This window comes from Syngnathus typhle, linkage group LG21, assembly GCF_033458585.1.
Source record: "Syngnathus typhle isolate RoL2023-S1 ecotype Sweden linkage group LG21, RoL_Styp_1.0, whole genome shotgun sequence".
NCBI lineage: Eukaryota > Metazoa > Chordata > Actinopteri > Syngnathiformes > Syngnathidae > Syngnathus > Syngnathus typhle.
In genome coordinates this window covers 6,347,517-6,367,170 of record NC_083758.1, presented here as the reverse complement: position 1 = coordinate 6,367,170, position 19,654 = coordinate 6,347,517, and the positions used below count along the sequence as shown (strand labels likewise).

The 19,654-nt window shown below is 45.4% G+C and overlaps 1 protein-coding gene across 9 annotated transcripts in view; it reads left to right on the top strand.

Annotated features, from left to right (window-relative positions):
- sox5 (SRY-box transcription factor 5) overlaps positions 1 to 11,306 on the top strand; it is a 46,617-nt gene extending 35,311 nt beyond the window's left edge. For 5 of the 9 annotated variants that reach the window (XM_061269341.1, XM_061269342.1, XM_061269338.1 and 2 more), the window contains 6 exons: positions 3,515 to 3,716; positions 5,999 to 6,174; positions 7,144 to 7,246; positions 7,314 to 7,487; positions 8,374 to 8,590; positions 8,655 to 11,306. In XM_061269341.1, the coding sequence (XP_061125325.1) occupies positions 3,515 to 3,716; positions 5,999 to 6,174; positions 7,144 to 7,246; positions 7,314 to 7,487; positions 8,374 to 8,590; positions 8,655 to 8,967 (1,185 nt within the window). In that variant the 3' untranslated portion in view covers positions 8,968 to 11,306. The remainder of the gene's footprint in view (positions 1 to 3,514; positions 3,717 to 5,998; positions 6,175 to 7,143; positions 7,247 to 7,313; positions 7,488 to 8,373; positions 8,591 to 8,654) is intronic. The other 4 variants (XM_061269345.1, XM_061269340.1, XM_061269343.1 and 1 more) reach the window with 3 other exon arrangements.
- The last annotated feature ends 8,348 nt before the right edge of the window (positions 11,307 to 19,654 follow it).

The following is a 19,654-nucleotide window of genomic DNA, read 5'->3' as shown; positions in this document are numbered from 1 at the left end:
TCCAATTACTTTTCATTTTACTACAGAAAACAAAATTTATTTTGGGGTAAATGGAACAGCCCCAAAATTCAATTAGTTCTTTTTTTTGGCTCTTGACTCAGTTCAGTGAAAATTGGCCGTGCTCAACCTCGACAAAATTGCTGTAAATCACAAAAAGAAAAAGTCGGCGTTTTCTTGCGCGACCACACAAACACTGAGAATATTTGTTCTGATGTGTCGTGCGCATGGTCCCCCCCCCCCGCTTTTTTCTATTCTTGACTTCTCAAATAATCAAGTTTTGCTGATAAAACCTCAGCACGTCAGCAGCGAGCGATGCAGCGTGGACGTTTTGCGCCATTTTCTCCGAGAATCCGAGTGGAATTCAGTGAATATGTTATGAAAATTATTTTATGGATACTATTTGGTGTCTCAAAAATTATATGAGGATAAAGAATCTATGCTTCTAAGTATTCAAATGTGGTTTGCTTAATTAATAATCATTCTAACTACCGCAGCATTGATGCTAATATTGTCAGCCCGTCTATGGCATTTTGCTTTGAGTGTTAGCATGATGCTAGCCACTTTTGTAAGTTTAAACATTCATTTTTCTTTTGGCCGCCACCATATGTGCACATTTTTCTTCTTTTCCTGAGATTAAAAATAGAGTAATTTGTATTGAAAAATGCAAATTTGGTTTATAAATTGAGAGACCAGTGCTAAAAACACTTTGCTGCGATTTTGTGGAATCTATCGGCTATTCGGATTGCAGGACTCCCAAGTGTGCCTTCAAATCGCAATTTAGGATGTTTGTCAGCTATAGTGATTTCTTTTTTCTTCGTGTGCTTCGAGGTCAAGCGTGATATTCCCGATTTCCCTTCAGTATTGAATGCAACTAAAAAAATAAATAAAAATACACTTGGAAATTCTCATGAGAACATGTAGGGTCACATCCTGACGGCACGGCGCTATTAGCATATATATGGACTTGGGCTGACCCCAGAGTGCTGCAGCCTGTGGCGGAAAATCCGTAATAACCTATCTGACATGCGCCTGGACCCCGGCGGGCCCCGCGGAGCCCAAATGGCCAAGTGACCGCTGTGCTCATCCCTTTCTATCATCCGCTCTTTCACCGCCTTTTTCCCTCTCTCTCTTTGGGTGAGTGACATGTATATTTCAGAGGTGCCTTTCCCCCCGTGGGTTGCGTCTCAGATCTGGAGTCATTTAGAGACCCGCTGCCTGCCTTTGCTCACAGCTGTTTGGATTCAGGCACACATCACTTAAGTGCTTTACCCTCGGGTGAGACACTGGGGCGTGCACACACACGTGCACGCACCGACACACACACGCAGGTGTTGTAGAAGACACAAGCGGAAATCAGTGCAGGCTCCTTATACGCAAGAGTGCCTCTTTGGGTGGACAGTGGAGGCGCTATATGGAGCACAAGAAAGTGGCGACTGTGCTCTCAACAACACATTCGACCTAATTCAAGATTTTGGAGAACCATTTTTTTTTATCGTTATTCTGACTATTGGTTGGCATATTAACAAATACAAGCACTTTCTGATTTATGATTAATTACACTGGACAACGGGCTAATTTTAGTCAAGAATTATTTTAGTTTATTTATTATTATTATTTTTCTAGCACATCAGAGTTTTGAGATATTTTTTTTAATTATTATCATTATTAATATCTAATGTAGAAAGGTTGACCAGTTTTTCTGATTTAAAAAAAAAAAAAAAAAAAAAAGCTAAAATATACTAAAATATAAATACCAGTGTTTTGGAATGCAGCCTAAATCTCTATGACAGAAAAATAAAATACATTTAATTTTTTTGTTTTTAAAAAAACTCATTGCAGTGCCGGCCGGCATCATGGGGGGGGGCTATTCACCCTCCCCCCCTAAATGAGTTACTGTGCCGCCTAGTTACACGTGGCGAATCTTCTTAATACGTCTAATGGGCAGTCAAAGAAGGGAGATTTAAACGGCTCAAGCTTTTTGTGCAAATTGCAATAAAACCTCAAGTGCACGAGAATACATTGTAATACAATTAGATATGACGCTAAAACTCACATCCAGTTTAGGGAAGGCGGACGAGCGAAATGCATTAGGGTGCTAATCATAAACCGCAGCGCGCACACACGCAGCTTCCTTTCTCGTCTGGAATCTCGCGGCCCGTTTCATCAGCCAAGAGAGACACAAAAGCAATTGTATTAATTCCACATTCCAAGCCTTTGAGAAGCTTTCGGGAGGCCTCACACACACTCGGGAAGATTTAGAGCTTGTTGAACAATGTCTCTCGCTCTCGCGCGTACACAACAAGTGGGTCCAAGCCTTCTCAGCTTGACTGTCTCAACTAATTCCTCCACAGTGGCATAATGCAGGTTGGCCACCTTCCCACCGTGGGATTTGCCTTGGCTCGGGGAGGAAATTCCCCCATCCGCTGTACGGGAGGCATTATCTATTTGTAATAAATATTCAAACGCCTTCCCTAGCCAAAGCCTCCCATAATATGGGTCAGGATTGAGAAGATCCTGTCCTCCTTCTCGGCCCATTGTCTCACTGAAGACATCTTTGGAGGGTGGGTGGGGGGTGATTTAGTGAAACCCCCCCCACCCTCCTTGACGCACCTAATGAAGGACAATCCGGTTAGGCCTGGGCACACACGCAGCCAAAGTGGCGCTCACATGCAAGCACGTAGCACGGAGGGGGGGGGGCTTAATTGGACGGGCTTAATTGAGTTGTGAGGGGCTCATAAGGCTTAAGGAGTGCCAATCAGAGAAAGTCGGTCTTAATGAGTGGATACCACCCCCCCCCCCCCACCACCACAACCAGATACAGTACAGAACTTGAATTGTACGTATTGTACGACTCGCGGCAATTAGACTAATTACCGCACGAGAAAATAACGGAATGTCTCCATTCCGGGAGAATGAAATTTCATTTGAAGATGAAATAGTTGATGATATGGAATGATCGGACTACATCCGTGGCCTCTTGGCTTCCTGTCACGTGTAGCTGGATTAGGTCAACAGCAGGGGAGGGGGTGACGTTGCCATGGGAACAAACCCCCCTGGGGGTCGTGTTTTACGCCGATTCATTTAGTGAGCGGAGGGGATTGTTGCTCTTCAAATATAGAAATACCGAGATGATGGAGGTCCATCCCGTGGTCACGGCCGTCGATTTGAAAGAACGAGCCCGACGATATGAGTCGGCTTGTTGAAAGAGGTCAAAGGTGAAGGGAGAGCATCCATGTGCATGTTGTCCAAGGCCTTGCCTGCATGCGGCATGTACGCGGAAGGGCGGCTTGACTGCAACTTGTCTTTGCATGTGAATGTCCGTGATTGGCGGCGGAATGTTCCGTTCGTCCCCCTCGCGTTTGGGCAGTGGCATGCACCGAATCAACTGTCCAGCAAGGCTTGCCTTAAATCGCTGTGCATGGGCTCCATTTTCCGATTTTGGAGAGAAGCTCCGTCTCCCGCACCCAAATTTCTAGTCACAGCGGGCGACACTGTGCTGTTTTGGTTTTTGCAGGACAGTGAGGGTGCACAGCCACTGAACCTGTCGGCCAAGCCTAAGGCATCCGAGAGCAAGTCACCCAACTCCCCCCCAACTTCCCCACAGGTCCCCGCTGCTGCTGCTGCCGCTGCTGCCAAGCTGGGCCCCGCCGGCTCCATGAAGCACAGTGTCGCCCCCTCCAGCATCGGTGGACCTCCGGCCAGAGTCAGCTCAATAGGTTGGTCAACATAAATGAATAAATATATATATATATATATATACACCGTATTTTCTGGACTATAAGGCGCACCTACAAACCTAACATTTTCTCAAAAGCCGACAGTGCACCTTATACATGGACCAAATTCCTAAATTTAAACCGCCCCGAAGCATTGTGTCATGAAATCAATCATAAGTGGCCCGCTGAAGACTATGAATGATGAATTAAAAAGATTATGGATCATTATTTTGCGATAATAAAGTAATTTGTTGCGTCTGAAGTTGAAATAAAAAAGATCAAATGGAGAATGATTTGATTTGGATTAAAAATCTGACATGATGCATTAATGGCGCGTTTTATAGTCCGGCGCGCCTTATAGTCCGGAAAATACGGTACACTTTTTTTTTTTTTCCTATGTATAAATTAGATTTTTTTTTTCTCTTGACGCTTCCATGACGCACATCTGAATTGTCTCGCTGGAGCCACGCAGCCAATTTTTTTTTTAAATGCAATATTCCTGGATGTTCTGTTGGCCCACATGACCAAAATAGCACTCCCATTGTCGGCGGCGTAATCATCCCCGACCATATGCACCCTCGCACGCGTACGTGAAATACGACATCAATGAATCACCGTTTTGTGCACTTAATCCATTTTTCACGCCGCACTGATAGTTCAAATACTTCACATATGTAACAGGCTATAATTAATGTGTTTGTGTTGTTGTTGCTCGCCCCCTCCCCCTCCCCTCGCCCGTGTCACTATTTGCCTTGGGGGGGGGCCCCGCTGCATTGTTATGTGTTTATTAGTGACTGAAAGAGACAGAGAGACACGAGGTGGCGATGGGGGGAAGGCGGAAAGATGGAAGGGGGATTAACACCCTTCCATTTTTTATTTTTTTTTCTTTGAAGCGGGGGGGAATAATAAAGCGAGGCAACGTATGACAGACAGGAGGTATCAGCAATGAGATTAGACAAGGCTCTTACATGAGCCAGGACAGCGCAAACACTCAGCGTTAATGACACAATGACAGCACACAAGTCAAATGCTCAAACTCAATCACTCCCCCCCTCCCACTCCGCATCTGACTTCTTGGCTAATCTCACTGTTTTTCAACAAATCGGAGGATTTAATATCAGATTAGTGGATTTGCGCTCCCAGATGTTTTTTGTTCGGGAAAAATGGATTACAGTGTTTAAAGTTTGTGTGCGATCGGACGCTTTTGTGATGGCGGGCTCCATCTGTTGCCGGTTAGTTTAGCCGGTCAGCAGCGTATTAGGGTTCTCGTTGCGACTTCACAAGGGGTTTGGCGGGCCCGATAAATTGGAGAAGATGCGGCTCGTTTTGATGCGGCCGCGGGTCGCGTTTGAGTTTAGAGGAATATTATCGATGCAAATAATTATAGCATGTCGGCCATCTTTGTGGCCATTTTTCTGGGTTGTGTCACGCTTCTAATTCTTTTTTTTTTTGGGCCTAACAGACCTCGAGGCATGTCACGTCTATCCATTTTCTCATCTCGAGTCAAATCGAAGGCCTGTCACTGCCTTCAAATTCAAACACTTTTTTTTTTTTTGGTGTCACAAAAGTTTCCCTATCCTGTCGTGAGCCTTTTTGTGATCTAAAATGCTCTTCTCCTGTCGGGAGAGATTTAGAAGGGGGTAAAATGTGCGTGGTGAAATGGAGCCCCGCCCCCTTTTATGTGGGTCACGCACATTTGGCATCACTGTCATCGGAACACACACATTGACATGGAGGGGCTTTTTTTTTTTTTTTTTTTTTTTTTTAAGATTAAAATTGACTGCCACCCAATTCCATCACCTTCTTCTTTAGGCCCGCTTTCACATGCAGACTTTGTAAAAAGAGTTCACGGCGCTGTCATTACCAATGTGAATCCGGTAATCTGGCCTGAGATGGCATTAACGGGGGCGGCTTAGCGTCGATAAAGGCGGCAAAAGCCAGCGGCGGCGTTTTGTTAGCGACGGGGTACTCTGTAGGGTTACCTGGTTGCGCCTCTGGACGACGAGGCACTCTAATGCACATGCGTAATCTGAAGGCGGGGATGGACGGAGGCGGTTTGAAGGCACGCCATCTCGGGGCGCATTGTGACTCACTTCGCCTCCTCCTCCTCAAGTGTATGCTAATGTCTTTACCTCGTGGCTAAAGGGGAGATTTATTCTGGCTGAAAAACCCCCGCCTCCCCTAAACGTAAACACACCGCGCCAATTACGTTCACTTCATTAAAAACGCAAATAGAAAAAATGAAAGAAATAATAGTGGCTGTGTTTTTTTTCCCGTACTAGCAGACTTGCTGTCGTCTCTGTCTTCGGGTGCCTACCTGAACGACCACGAGGCCGTGACCAAGGCGTTCGCCGAGGCCCGGCAAATGAAAGAGCAACTCAAGCGGGAGCAGCAAGTGCTCGACGCTAAAGTGGCGGCCGTCAGCAGCCTCGGACTCAACAACGGGCGCGCCGACAAGGTAAGCAAACGGCGCCATCTAGTGGAGGAACCTTTATTTAGCTGTCACTCTAGGTCGCTAGCATAGATAGACGACTTTACTTTATTTTCCCATGCCTGAATTCAAAGCTGTTAACTCCGGCTCGCCCCCCCACCACCTTCCATTTTTCGCCCGGCGACAACAGAGTCGTCTGTGACACTCCGGGTGGGATTAGTTTTGTCGCTACTTTGTGTCTCGGCGCCCGTGTCAACCGCTCAATCCACTTTTCTGGTGTACGGCGCTGGGGCTTAATGTCAGACTAGGCTGCCATCCACTCTGTCTCCCTCTTCATCCCCCTCCCTTAAAAAATATATATTTAATCTTAATATCAGAGCGTTTGGAAGACATTATGTCTTTTTTTTTTCCCGTCCGGCAATCAGGTCTGATCACTTGTTTGACACGCAGATAATTCTTCCAAATCTCCCGGCAGATAACTCCAGCGAGATAAACGACTCTCGTTTCTATCGAAGTGAAAACGATCGGCGACAATTAAAGTGCTTTGAGCTAAAACGGCGTGATTAGCACGCTCGCTATCTAGTCAGGTCACAAATGGAGAGGTTTTTTTTTTTTTTTGGGAGATTGTTTTAGAAGACCAGGTTGTTTCCTGCTCTAATTAAACTGTAAAAAAAAAAAAAATGTTCCAGCGTACATTAAGCATGTAAATGCGCAGTAAATCAGGCTTTTATTGGCCGTAATAAATACCCGGGGGAGGGGGGGGCTGCGCGGCGTGGCCTCGCTCTCCCGCTAATGCGTCGACCCTCTGAGAGCTGCCGCCGCCGCCGCTCGGCTGGCGCAGGTGGCAGCGAATCCAAAAGAGTCGTTTAAATCGTTGAAAACACGCGCCGATGCTTTTTGGACAATTAGCGTGATTGCAAGGTCGCTTCGCTTTCCTGATGTGGAAGTTTGGCGGACTTTTGTGTTTGATTGCCTGCCGGGTTCTTGTGCGGCCAGGACAAAGCGGCCTTGGAGAGTTTGAGTCAACAATTGAAGCAGCAGGCCGAGGACAAGTTCAGCCACGCCATGCTGGACTTCACCATGAGCGGCGACTCCGACGGTAAGCAACTCGGCAACGTTTCCGAGAATTCCAAAAACCTCACGTTCTCGCGATTCTTTTTTTTTAGGTTCCCCGAGCGTGTCCGACTCTCGGATATTCCGCGAGGCCCGAGGTCGCGGCAGCAGCGAGCCGCATATCAAACGGCCAATGAACGCCTTCATGGTGTGGGCCAAGGATGAGCGCAGGAAGATTCTGCAGGCTTTCCCCGACATGCACAACTCCAACATCAGCAAGATCCTCGGTAAGGACGCGTGTTCGAAATCGGATCGGTTAAAGTCATTAATGCTGATCCCGGAAGACGGGAAATCTGCAACACATCAAGGTTTGTAATTGCCTATTTGGCGTCAAAGCCCTTTTTTTTTATTAGCCAACTCTCTCAGTTCAAAACTGGTCAGAGAAAGTTGGATGTATCATCTTTTTCCCCACCGAGGAGACACTCGCAGTGATTTCTTCCCAAACGGCGGTGTCGTGTAAACGAGAACGAGCCTCCGACAAATGATGATATAATTCATTATGCATTAAACAAGCAACGCGCCGCCGCCTGACATTTTCCCCCGGACCGCCGGGATCGGCCCTGACATTTTAAAGAGCTCCTAAGCGTTTTATAACGGAGGCAAATCTGGTTTTAATAAGCCTCCTCTCTCTCTCTGGCTCTCCCTCGCTCGCTCTGTAGCTCTCTCGGCCTCAATTGCTAACAGATCGCAGAACAGATGAGAACGGCCAAGTGCTGACAGCTTTTAGCCATTAAACATACAGTAGTCGAGAGCAAATTCAGACCAGATATGTAGCTGCGCTAGAGGGGGGGGGGAACAGGCACACGCGTGGTTCCGATCCACGGGAACGGGGCCTTACCTGTCGCCCCCGCTTTCCCCGAGTGGAGGGCTCGATTTGATTTTGTTCTGGTAATAATGAGTCATCATTAGCGGCTAACAATTTGTCCTGCTTCGTTAATTGCTCTGGGTAATTTGGCATCATGGGAATTTACCGTTATTATTATTATTTTATCATTATTATTAATTATTTTATCAGGATCATTTTTAGCTATATTATTTTATTACTGTTATTTTATGATTTTATATTCATTATTACTGGAGCTCGGCATTTACCGCAACCTTCGTCTTTCCAAGGCTCGCGCTGGAAAGCCATGACCAACTTGGAGAAGCAGCCGTACTACGAGGAGCAGGCGCGCCTCAGCAAGCAGCATCTGGAGAAGTACCCCGACTACAAGTACAAGCCGCGGCCCAAGCGCACGTGCCTGGTGGACGGCAAGAAGCTACGCATCGGCGAGTACAAAGCCATCATGCGCTCCCGGCGACAGGAAATGAGGCAGTACTTCAGCGTGGGGTGAGTCGACAAAATCGAATGACGCATGGAGACCATCGTTTACCGGATGGCTTTTCCGTTCCAGGCAGCAGAGTCAGCTGCCGCTATCGTCGGCGGGCGTGGTCTACCCGGGCGCCCTCTCCATGGCGGGCATGCCGTCGCCCCAGATGCCCTCGGAGCACTCGAGCATGTCGAGTAGCCCCGAGCCCAACGCCAACCACCACCACCACCACCACCACTCCTCCTCGTCCCACCTGGGCGGCCTGAAAGGCGACGAGCCCCGCATCAAGGAGGAGGAGCTACGGCTGGACGACAGTAACGGCGACGTCTACGACGACTTCGACTACGAGGACGAGGAAGCCGACTACGCCAGCGACGAGAATCACATCGCACAATAGGAGCGGCGGCGGCGCCGTCCCATCGACCTTTCGACCCCTTATCCCTACCGTCCCCCCCCGCGGACTCTTCGCAGAGCCCCTCCCGTTAAACCAGCGTCCGACCAATCAGCTGAAGTGACGGACTGTCACTCACGTTGACTGTTACAAAATCTGGGAGGAAGACAAAAGCCAGCCAGCCAGCCCCCGACACTTCCCGAGAAGAAGGAAGGGAGGGAAGGGCGGGGCTTGAAGCGACCTATCAAACAATTTGTACACACACAAAAAAAAAGTCGCGAAACAGCGGACCTGTCACGGGCCGAAACAGATGACACTTTAAAAATGGCGGACCTTTTTTTTTTCTCAAGAAACACTTTTTAAAAGAGAGAAAAAAAAACTTTTTTTTCCTGTTTTCGGTTCTATAATATTCTCACTCAGGTACACGGTGCCAATAAGTGGCTTGTGAATGTGACTTGTTGTTTTATTTTTTTTTGTGCTAAGTTTGAATAATAATAGGAAAAAGAGACATTACTCCCCCCTCCCCCCCCTCGTCTGTTGTGAAGCACCTGAAAGACACCACGATTTATTTACGACAAGAGATTTTTCAAACTACCGGACGGCGACGGAGGGACGGATATTTTTATTATTGTTTTTTTTTATTTATAATTTTGTGGGTTGGGTCGACGACGACAAGCACTGTGTTCGCGAGACAATCCACCCGGTTGTCATCATGCGCCGACCCTCCACAGAGCTTGAACCACGCAACCGTGTGTGTGCGTGTCTGTGTGTGTGTGTGTGTTTGTGTGAGGAGGGTTAGCCCCTTTTCTGTGCTGAAAAAAAAAAAAAGAAACTAACTGCTGTTCATCGACTATCACATGCATACACACACACACACACACACACAACTGTTATGTGTTTTCCCCCCGCTGAACTCAGCGGGCCGCCAGTCAGTGTTTCCGTTTTGTATTTGAAGACTGTATTTTTATTATTTCTCTAAACTGCCTCTATTCTAATATTATTAACAATAATTATAAGGACGGTCAGCTATGTTTAGTAAGTTATGTACAGTATAATTTATTTTTCTTCTCAATCTTGGCTTTCTTATGAGATTATTTTAGCCTGTAGGTATTAGAAAAAACATTTTTTTTGGTGTGTGTTCCCTTTTGAGTTTTTCTCACGTTTCATATTAATCCTCCTCGGACAAGCTGAAAACTTAACCGGTGGGGAGGGGAGGGGGGGTGGGGGGACCATTTTTAAAAAGCACTCAGACTCTCTCATCAGAGAAAAAAAAAAGAACATGATATTTTTTATTATTATAATTATTATTAAGTTTATTTGGAATGCTTATTCGAAATGTATAATGTGAAGATTTTTTTTTTCTTTTTCCCAAAAGCCCCAATGTTTACTCGCTCGGCCGGATACGCAGTGGAACATCATTGGCTGGACTCCACAAACACACACACACACACACACGAGATTATTCATAACAACCAAACAAGTCCTATGCTGTCTTTTTGTTATTTTTTTTTACATTTAGATTAAACCCTGTACATATATTTTGTTTTTATGTGATAGTGGTTTATTTTAATCATAGGAAAGCAGTGTTAACCCCACCAATGGTGTTCCGCTGCATGCGTACGGCATCTTAAACTCCATCAGGAGCCTTTTTTTTTTTATTTTAGTTTTTTTTTTTGGAGTTGCTTTTTTGAGCTCCACAGAGCCATGACTTCTCATGACTTGACTTTGCTGTACAGCCAGCCCTGTTATCACGCCATGATGCTGGAGAAAGGGGAGGGGAGGGGGAGAGGAGGAGGATGGGGGGGGGGCATTAGGACGTCAATCATCCCTGCTGGCAAGGTCGGCCCTCCCCGTATCGAGACAATGAAGAAGAGGGCGATCATATTATTTAAGACAATCAAAGTCATGAGTGGAGCTCAAAATCAAGTCCGAAATTACAACGGCGACGGGAAAAAAATAAAATATCTGACCATCTCAACTTGAAGAATCAAGAAAGATAATTATGTAAATATAACATAGAGTTATAGATTTATATTTTGTTCATAACAGTGTAATATAAGTTGTATATTTGGTTTTTTTTCTCTCTCCTCTCTCTTCCTCTGTCTCTTTTTTCTTGATGTTTATCCATGCCACAGGAGTGAAGTCGCATCGCAGTACACTCACAAAGAAAAAACGAAAAATGAAGAAAATTATTAAAGAAACAATGAAAAATTGAAAGGGGGGGGGGGTTTAAAAGAGGAAAAAAAATATTTGTGGGCTACCACCACCATCTGTTCTAAGTTCACTTTTTTTCAGTATTACTGCCAGACGAGGCTCTAATAAAGACGGCAATGTGTTCGGTAAAACCCGTGTGTTGGTCTTCACTATTTATTTTATTTTTTTTAATTTAGAATTGGACCTTAGAATAATAATCAGCAGAAGCCTTGTGGACCCAAATATGGTCAATTTTGCATTTTTAATAATAAAAAACAATATATTTTAATTTAATTTTATCTCTAATTTATCCAATTTTTTATCTAATTTAATTCATCTCCAATTAATACTGTCTGTTGTGTTATTTTTACACCTTCCTAAATAAAGTCAAGTTTTGAAAACAGCTTGAAGACTAATCCTAACTCACCATAAATCTTCTTAGAGAAACCTATAAGAAAGAAAAAAAAAAAAAGTCTAAATCTTTAATTGATGCTCCCACTTTCCGTGGGTTGGAAAACACACAACCCCACTCAACGTGCTGGTGAAAAATCATCCTCCTCATCTACGTCCATATGCTTGCCAATCAACACACACACACAAAACATGGAGCACGGTTGAAAGCACTCGGAAGAAGATGATTTTTGCTAATTAGCATAGCCTCACACACACACACACACATAAATGCCCTTTTGATGCAATAAAGAGTACAGATAGGCAAGTCCTCCAGTAAGTGAAGGACTTAGTTGTTCTCTGGGCGTGATGAATTTTTCAGAGGCAGCCTGAAGGTAAAAACCTGAGAAAAAGGTTTATGTCTGAATAGTTGAGAAGCAAGAAAGGGGATTCAGATCTCACCCCCGCCCCCTTTTTTTTTTTATTGTCAGACGTACACTCTCAGATTAAATCTCAAACAGCCCAAGGTGTGCCGTAGGAGTTAGATCGCCTTAAAGCGCAATTATCCACTCGGCTTTTTCCATCACAATAGTTGAAACAAAACGGGAAAAAACTATTACAGTGGGCACATATTTGCATTTGCATTGAATTGAACTTTTTCTCTTGCTCGGATGAACAAAAAACAAATCCTTTTGGGTAGTTTGCGCAAAGAAAACTGTGGGTGTTTGGGGAGGAGGGGAAAAAAATGGAGTGAAAACGATGTCACATTAATGATTTAAAGTCGGTAATAGGATGTGCTGTGACGCTGAGCCGCCAGCTAAGCGGAGTTTAAGGCTGCGGCGTTAATGTATTCATGAGGAGGAGGGATTACGGCGAGTGACGAGAGAAGAGCTAGTTGAGTGCGGCGGAGCGGCCTGGGTCAAAAGGACCCGTCCGTGGCGTTATGGAAAAAAAGAGCAATGATGGAGAAAAGAAAAAAAAAACATCACTTTGGAAACTACAACCAAGTTGTACAAAATCCAAGGCAATAATAAAAGGAATAATGTCAATCGGTTCCACACACAAAAATGTGACCGAAAAAAACAAGGGCTGACCAAGATTTCTTATTTTTGAAAGCTGATGGAGATTCCGATATTTATCTTTCAAAACATTTGGCGAACCGATTTATCGGCTGATTAATTTTCAAACATGAATTTGTCTTTTTCATTCATTTAATTTAATTCAACAGAGCAAACAAATTGCCTTATTTTGAATTGAAGTAAACTAGAGTAGACTCCGTGAAAAAAAAAACAACAACAACAATTACATACCCTAAGCACGCTTGTTTTTTTTCTTCCTCCCTTTTCTTGCTTCATCAGCCATCCTACAACGTGACATGCGCCGGGTCGTTAAAAAACGCGACGCATTCATAAACATCTCGTAAAAACAATAAATGATTCCGGGGAAGTAGCTAAGCTGCGAAAACATCCGTCAGTGCTCATCTGAAGAGGAAAGCCGTTAATATTGGGTGAATGATGCATTAAGAGTCCATAAAAACGGTCTGCACTCGGAAAAAAAACAAGCACTCAAGCCATGAAAATGAAATAACGTGACGCCGCAGTGCGGAATCAAATGGGCCGTGTGCTGTTTAACCCTGATTTGGATCCAACTTGAGTTGTGACCCTGAAAATGGACTTTTGTTTTCCAAAAGTGACCCAAGCCACACTCCAAATGAAAACATGTTCCTCCAAAAACGGTCGAGCAAGCACATATTCGGTGTCACCGATTTGAGCGACAGCCTGACGTGACGAGAGCGGCGGCGTGTGAGGGACAGGCGTGGCGCGCGACGTAGCAGCGAGGCCCGCGGGGTGTCTGATCCCGGATCTCGAGCCAAGAAGCTGGCTCGGTATACCCCCCCCCCCCATCCCCGTCTCTGCCGAGTCACTCTCACTGCAATTGGCTGGCCTACTTTTGCCCTGGTCTCCCTGTCCATCAAATTAATTTTTTTGTGAGCCTTCCTCCTTGTTAAATAACATTCATACACTTACTTTCTAACACAAAATTTAGTATATAAGCTTATTGTGTGTAGAGCCACAAAAAAAGTCTCAAGAACCTAGTCACCAAAAAAAATACAAGAAGTCTGCTATTTTGGTTTGAAGCAGATGTTTTTTGTTCATTTCACGGGTCCCCCAATGAATTCAAACACAGAAGCCGTTTTACTGTAGAGTCTGCAATGAGCAGACCCACAAAAAAAAGTCTCAAAAACGTGAAAGTAAATAAAAAAAAATACCACAATGTTGGTTTGAAACAGGGTTCTTGGTGACTTTGGTCTTTCAAAGAAAAGTTTCACTTATGAGAAAATTGGAACTCCATCATGAGTGGACCCACAAAAAAAGCCTCAAGTTTAAATAGACACTGGGAATCAAAGGTTTTGGTTTGAGTGAGCAAGTTTCAGCTTAGTTGGGCCATTTTCCAAAGTTTCTCTGATCATATAAGTTGTCCATCACGTGCAGACCCACAAAAAAAAAAAAAATCCCACAATCACACTCGGTCAGTCAAGAGTAGACCCACCAAAAAAAAATCTCACGAGTGCCTGACAAGCGGCACGAGTGTTTTCATTTCAAACAAATCCTTCAAAGACGAACTTGACAGAACTCTTGTCCGATTCCTGGCAAATGTTTACCACCTGTACTCGACAGATGGGCGACGCGGAATTGAGGAAGCGTTTGGTTTTCCCTCACCGCGCGTAGGCGTGGAGTGAAGTTTGACGACCGGGCCGTGAAAAACAACTACGACGACGTCGGTGATTAAAGTCTTTTGCGTTACAATATTTACCGTTATTGGATATGATGAGAGGTGACGAGAGTGCAGACGCACTTCACGGGAAGTCATTAAGACAGAAACGGCGATGCGAGACGATAAGAGGAAGTGATCTGATGGCTCGTCAGCTGTCGGCGTGTAGGTGGACCGGCGGGCAGAACTTTTCACAGCAAACTTGAAAACATGTTGTTCGCCGCGTGGAGCCCGTGGGCGCTTTAACGTCATGAAATGTATATCATTTTGTTGCCCGTGTAGAAACGGGAGGGAGCTGTTATTCTCTCTTCCCATCAACACCCTAATGCACACATGCAAATATTATGCTAATGCTATGTTAATTGGCGGCGTAGCTGCAAAGCAGCCCTGCTGTTCAAATGACTGGCGAGAAAATAGGTGGGGTCAGTCGCAAGCTGTAAAAACGACTCGAAACACAAATAAACAAAACCCTCGGGGATTAGCGGAACAAGGGCCAGTGATAAACGGATGAGCGGAGAGACAGGGAATACAAGGGGATGCCGGCGAGGTGGGCTGGGGGGGGGGGGGGGGGCAATCGGCTCAGGGATACGGAACGGCGGAGAGGCAGAGGGACGAGGGAGAAATGCGGGGAGATGGGCGAGGACGCTCTAAGAGGGATTAAAAGGGGGACATGGGATGACATGAGAAACGGGCCAGAGGTAAAACAAACATGCAAAGGAGGAAGTCGGTAAAAGGATAGCAAATGCAAATGGGGGGCGGGATTAGGGAAGGGCGCGAGATGAAACTCGGAGGCATAAGAAAGCAAAGACTCGTACCGTATCTCAATTGATACGAATTAGAAAAGTTGCTGTACGAAAGGTCATCAAGGACGCAAACACGAGCGGAAGTACGTACTCGGGAGATCGTCCGTCCTATCGGGACGAACTCTCCCGACAGCCCGTGTCGCAAGACATAATTGTTTGGAGTATTGAGAGTTGTGAAACATTACAGTGGGCTCAATAAATAAGGCACCCAGTGGGGGTTTCTTCCGAAGGGAGGGGGGGGGGGGGGGGAGAGTGCCGGGCCTGGAGCGCTTGTGCTTGTGTGCTGTAATGTGTGAGAGCTCGGTGGGCCCTGGCAGGAGCGTCGCTATTTGGAAGCCGTCGGTGTCCGTCGCATGCCAAGCAGCCACGAGACGCCCCCCCTCTCCTCAAAAACAACCCCCGCTGGAGCTCCGGTAGCTGCCAACTTCTCAGACAGCCCACCGCTGACCCCTCCAGGCCGGGAAACTGTCGTCCGGCCAAGGAAACCGACGAGTCCGCCGGGCCTTTTTTCCTCCCCCCACCCCGATAAATTTCGGAGATTGTCTCGCCCCCCTCCCTTCGCTCTGCCCCTGGAAAGACAGAGCGAGGAGGCTTGTAATTTGAATTCCATCGCCTGGGTCGCTTCATTTGGCTCCAAGATTTAAAAGCCCGTTTATTTGTCTCTTAGCTTTGGATGCTTCTTCGCCGCCACAAAGAATTCTCCGGCACGCGGCGAGCGCACGGGTGCCAAAAGCCACAGCTGACAGCCATGTGTCCTGACAGTTGACTTTGAATCCCACTTGAGACCAACTTGCTTTGTTTTGCGCATTATTTTCATTTTTCCCAGACGAGAGCGGACAGAAAAAACTTGTCAGCACGCATTTGTAACCACATTTGCACCAGCTGGCTCCGGCTTGCTCCTTCCCCCGGGCTGGAATTGTTAGCACTTTTGGCAATTGGGACAAATCCAGGACAATCCAGAATTGGACGACATTTCCTTCCCTCCGTGAAATTCCAGATAACATGTCCAAAACCTCTTGATTTACGATTTTGTTGGTCTTCATTGTCATTTTAAACAGTAGTTGAACATTTGAAATAGCGATAGAAGTTAGCATAGCAGCTACAACAGCTAGCATGTACGCTTAAAGGGACGCTAGCCATATTTTGCTTAAAATTTGATAACTTTCGTTTATAATTGACATCTTTAAAATGCAGTTTTGAAGTGTATTTGTTCATTTCTCCCAATTGCCGAATGACGACGAGGCTACAGGAAGTATCATGCTAGCGAGGGATTTACGGTTGAATTCGTAACAGCTGCTGCACTGTACGGCGAGGGTAAGAAGGATTTCCTGGATGGAGGTGTCCTAATGGCGTTAATGTCTGTCCACAGACGACCCATTAGTGGCTCTTCGGCACCCTCGCCAAGGCCACGCCGTAATGGCCTTGGCTGGCTTCGTCCGCTAGTCTGCACGGAGCGGATCTAGCCATGGATTTATTCTGATGTTCTCGGGGATTACATCCTCAGTGATCTCTGTATTACGAGTAGATTTAGGGCCATAACTCCTGAAGATAAGTCTGAAGGGGGAGGTGGGCGGTTGGAGTGATTGTTTAAAATGCCACGTTAGCCACGAGTGCAATTCGGGACAATAAAATCCTCCATTTTGGCAGCCATTCATTGGCACAATGGTGATTTTTAATGATTTGAAGTGGAAGCTTTGGGATTGTATTAATACGATGCGACCGATGCGGTATTGTTTACCCACGCTCCTTTGTTTGTAATTGTTCATAAAAGAGGATTGACTGCAGAATAATGGATGATTAAAGTGAATCGAGCAGGAAATTAAATAGAGGAACACAGCAGAGGCTCTAAGGACTGAGAATTCTGACTCGACATTTATAAGACTCATTTGAAGTCATTTAAACTCTCCAAAAACTCTCAAAAATGAAGGTTTCAAAAGAGTAGTCAGCCATTTTCTATCTGAAGCAGCCATTCGCCAATTTCCAGGAGTCCTTCCAAGAAAATCCAGCCTCCAAAGTCAGTTTCATGACTTGACATTAAACTTGGTGGTCAGGTCTACCATGAAAAGACCCGCACAAAAAAAAACTCTCAGTAGGCCGTAACTGACAAGATCCAGGAAGTCAGCCATTTTGTTTTTAGGGATGAATGGATTGCGAGGAGGTCTTCTTTTAATTCTTAAATATTACTCACTGTAATATTTTGCGAGGTACATAAACACAGTCGGAATGGGGCGTTATGGAGCGAGACATCGACTCTCCCCGAGCGTAGCTAACCCGCCTCGTGCCGAGCGTACTTTACAAGGCCCCGGAGAGCCGGATCGTGACCGCAAATGAACACAGGGCCATAAACGCCGACGGAGCTTGACGTTGACATAAGAACGAGCCAGAACACTCCGGTTCTGTAGAATAGCTTGACCTAAAATGTTTGGGGATGATTATTATTTCTTCAGAAATGTTGTGTCCTTGTTTCTTTGCCAATCAATCAGTCTTGGATGGAGCCTTGTGCCACTTTTTCTTCACGCCGTGCCAACTGTCACTTAACGGACAGGAGTACGTCGTCGACAAACTGTTCGGTAAATAAACACGGCAGTACAGAAGGACGTTTTTTTTTTTCTTCTTCTTCCCAAGCTCGCTAAAGTGTCAAATGCATACAGACAGCGACAGACGCGGTGTACCCGTGTCAAACAAACACGTTCACACGTAGAAGAATTTATTATTCAATTGATGGATTCTTTAAAACCATCCCGTTCTATTTTTTTTTCCGGCGCAGTGACGATTTCCAATTTCCAAGAAGGCCGACAAACGTCGACGTTAGAACCTCGGCTGACGCGGTCATCATTTATCGCTGGGTAAAAGGTTTCGGAGGCACAAAAGAAAAGCGCTGAAAGAAGTTTGGACCTTGTGACTGGTGGAGACAAGGACAATGAACAGAGAAAAAAAATGTGACCTCAAAAGTCTTCTGCTTTGATGCGGACGAAAAAATACTGAAATAATTCTTCGCTTTCAATATCTTGTGTTGAGAACTATTATATTAGGTTTGTGGTGGTTGGTACTAACATGACTTTTTCCGGAGGGAGGGGGGGGGGGGCACGCAGGAATAAACAAACCTCAGGAGGTAGGAAAGGGAGGAAAGAACGACGGATGAGGCTTGACACTCGCTATGTCCGCAAAATCCTTTCGGGGTCTTTCGGAAAGCGATCGCCCCCTCTGCCCCGTCGCCCCCTCGGTCGGGATTCCGGGGAGGTTGGATGGGGACCAGGACCCATCTGTCCTGGTCAAGTTGTCAAGTAGGACCCCGAGGTGGGCGAGTGAGCCTGGAGATTTACTTAGATAAACACTCTTGGTTCAAAGTGACACGGGAAGCGACGCTTGGAACGAATAGACTAAAACCAGAGATTCATTTTTCAAAAAGGGCTTCTAAAAAAAATGTCAACTTTTTTACTTTTCAATTTTTTTTCTTCTATTTTATTTTATTTTTCATAATTTTACAAACCTACTTACATATTTCTTACTTTTCAAAAATTTTCTGCTATTTCTTTTCATAATTTTGCAAACCTACTTTCACATTTTTGACTGCATTTTTTTTCTTCTCAATTTTCTTCTACGTAATTTTACAAACCTACTTTGATTTTTTTGACTTTGACATCTTTTTCTTCTAAATTTTCCTTTTCACAATTTTACAAACCTACTTTCATTTCTTTCTTTTTTACTTTCAAATCTATCATTTTTTTCCAAAGTCTTATTGTTCATTTGTTTAAATGTACAGTCTTTTAGTAACATAGTGGGAGTGCGTGTGGGGGCGCGCCATTGTGTGTGCGTGTGTGTGTGTGTGTGTAAGAGAAGATGTTGGATGTGTCCCCATTTTTATACATACGTCGCCTGTTTCCTCTCCTCTGCAAATCTCGCGGTGACATTTGGGAGCAATTTTGAAGTGCGCCCGCAAAGGTTGTCAAGGGATTAATCTCATCTCACGCTGGGGCGAAAGGAGAAAAAAAAAAAAGAAGAAAAAAAAATAGACAAGAGGGGGGGGGGGGGGGGTAAAGGCTTCCTTCAAGAATTAAGCACAATTTACCCATCAAGACGAGTCTTTCAGGACAGGAGACAAGCATAAATAATATCTCCTCGGTCCAGATTTGCTAATTTACAAGCTTAGCATCTCCAAATGTTATTAAGCGCAATGACGAGGTTAGCAGAAGGCGCTGTAGGGAATGATTTGTTATCCGGGCGAGCAGCAGCCGGGAAAAAGAAAGCACATGTTGGAGTGCTCAGATAGAAACAGAGACATACCTGACACCCCCCCCCCCTTCCCATCTCGTCCCACTCCCACAATGTAACTGCGCTCACCTCGCGGGCTGGCAGATCTCGAACTTGGCATGGCCTTCGCAAATGTTCTTTTCCCTCCCGTCTCATTCTCCTTTTTTTTTTTTTTTCTCTCTCCGTATTTCTTCCCACTCGAGGCTTCAAACATCAAATGGAACATTTGGGAATCTTGGCATCTCGCTCGGATGTTCAGTTCAAGCGAACGGCAAAAGAATAAC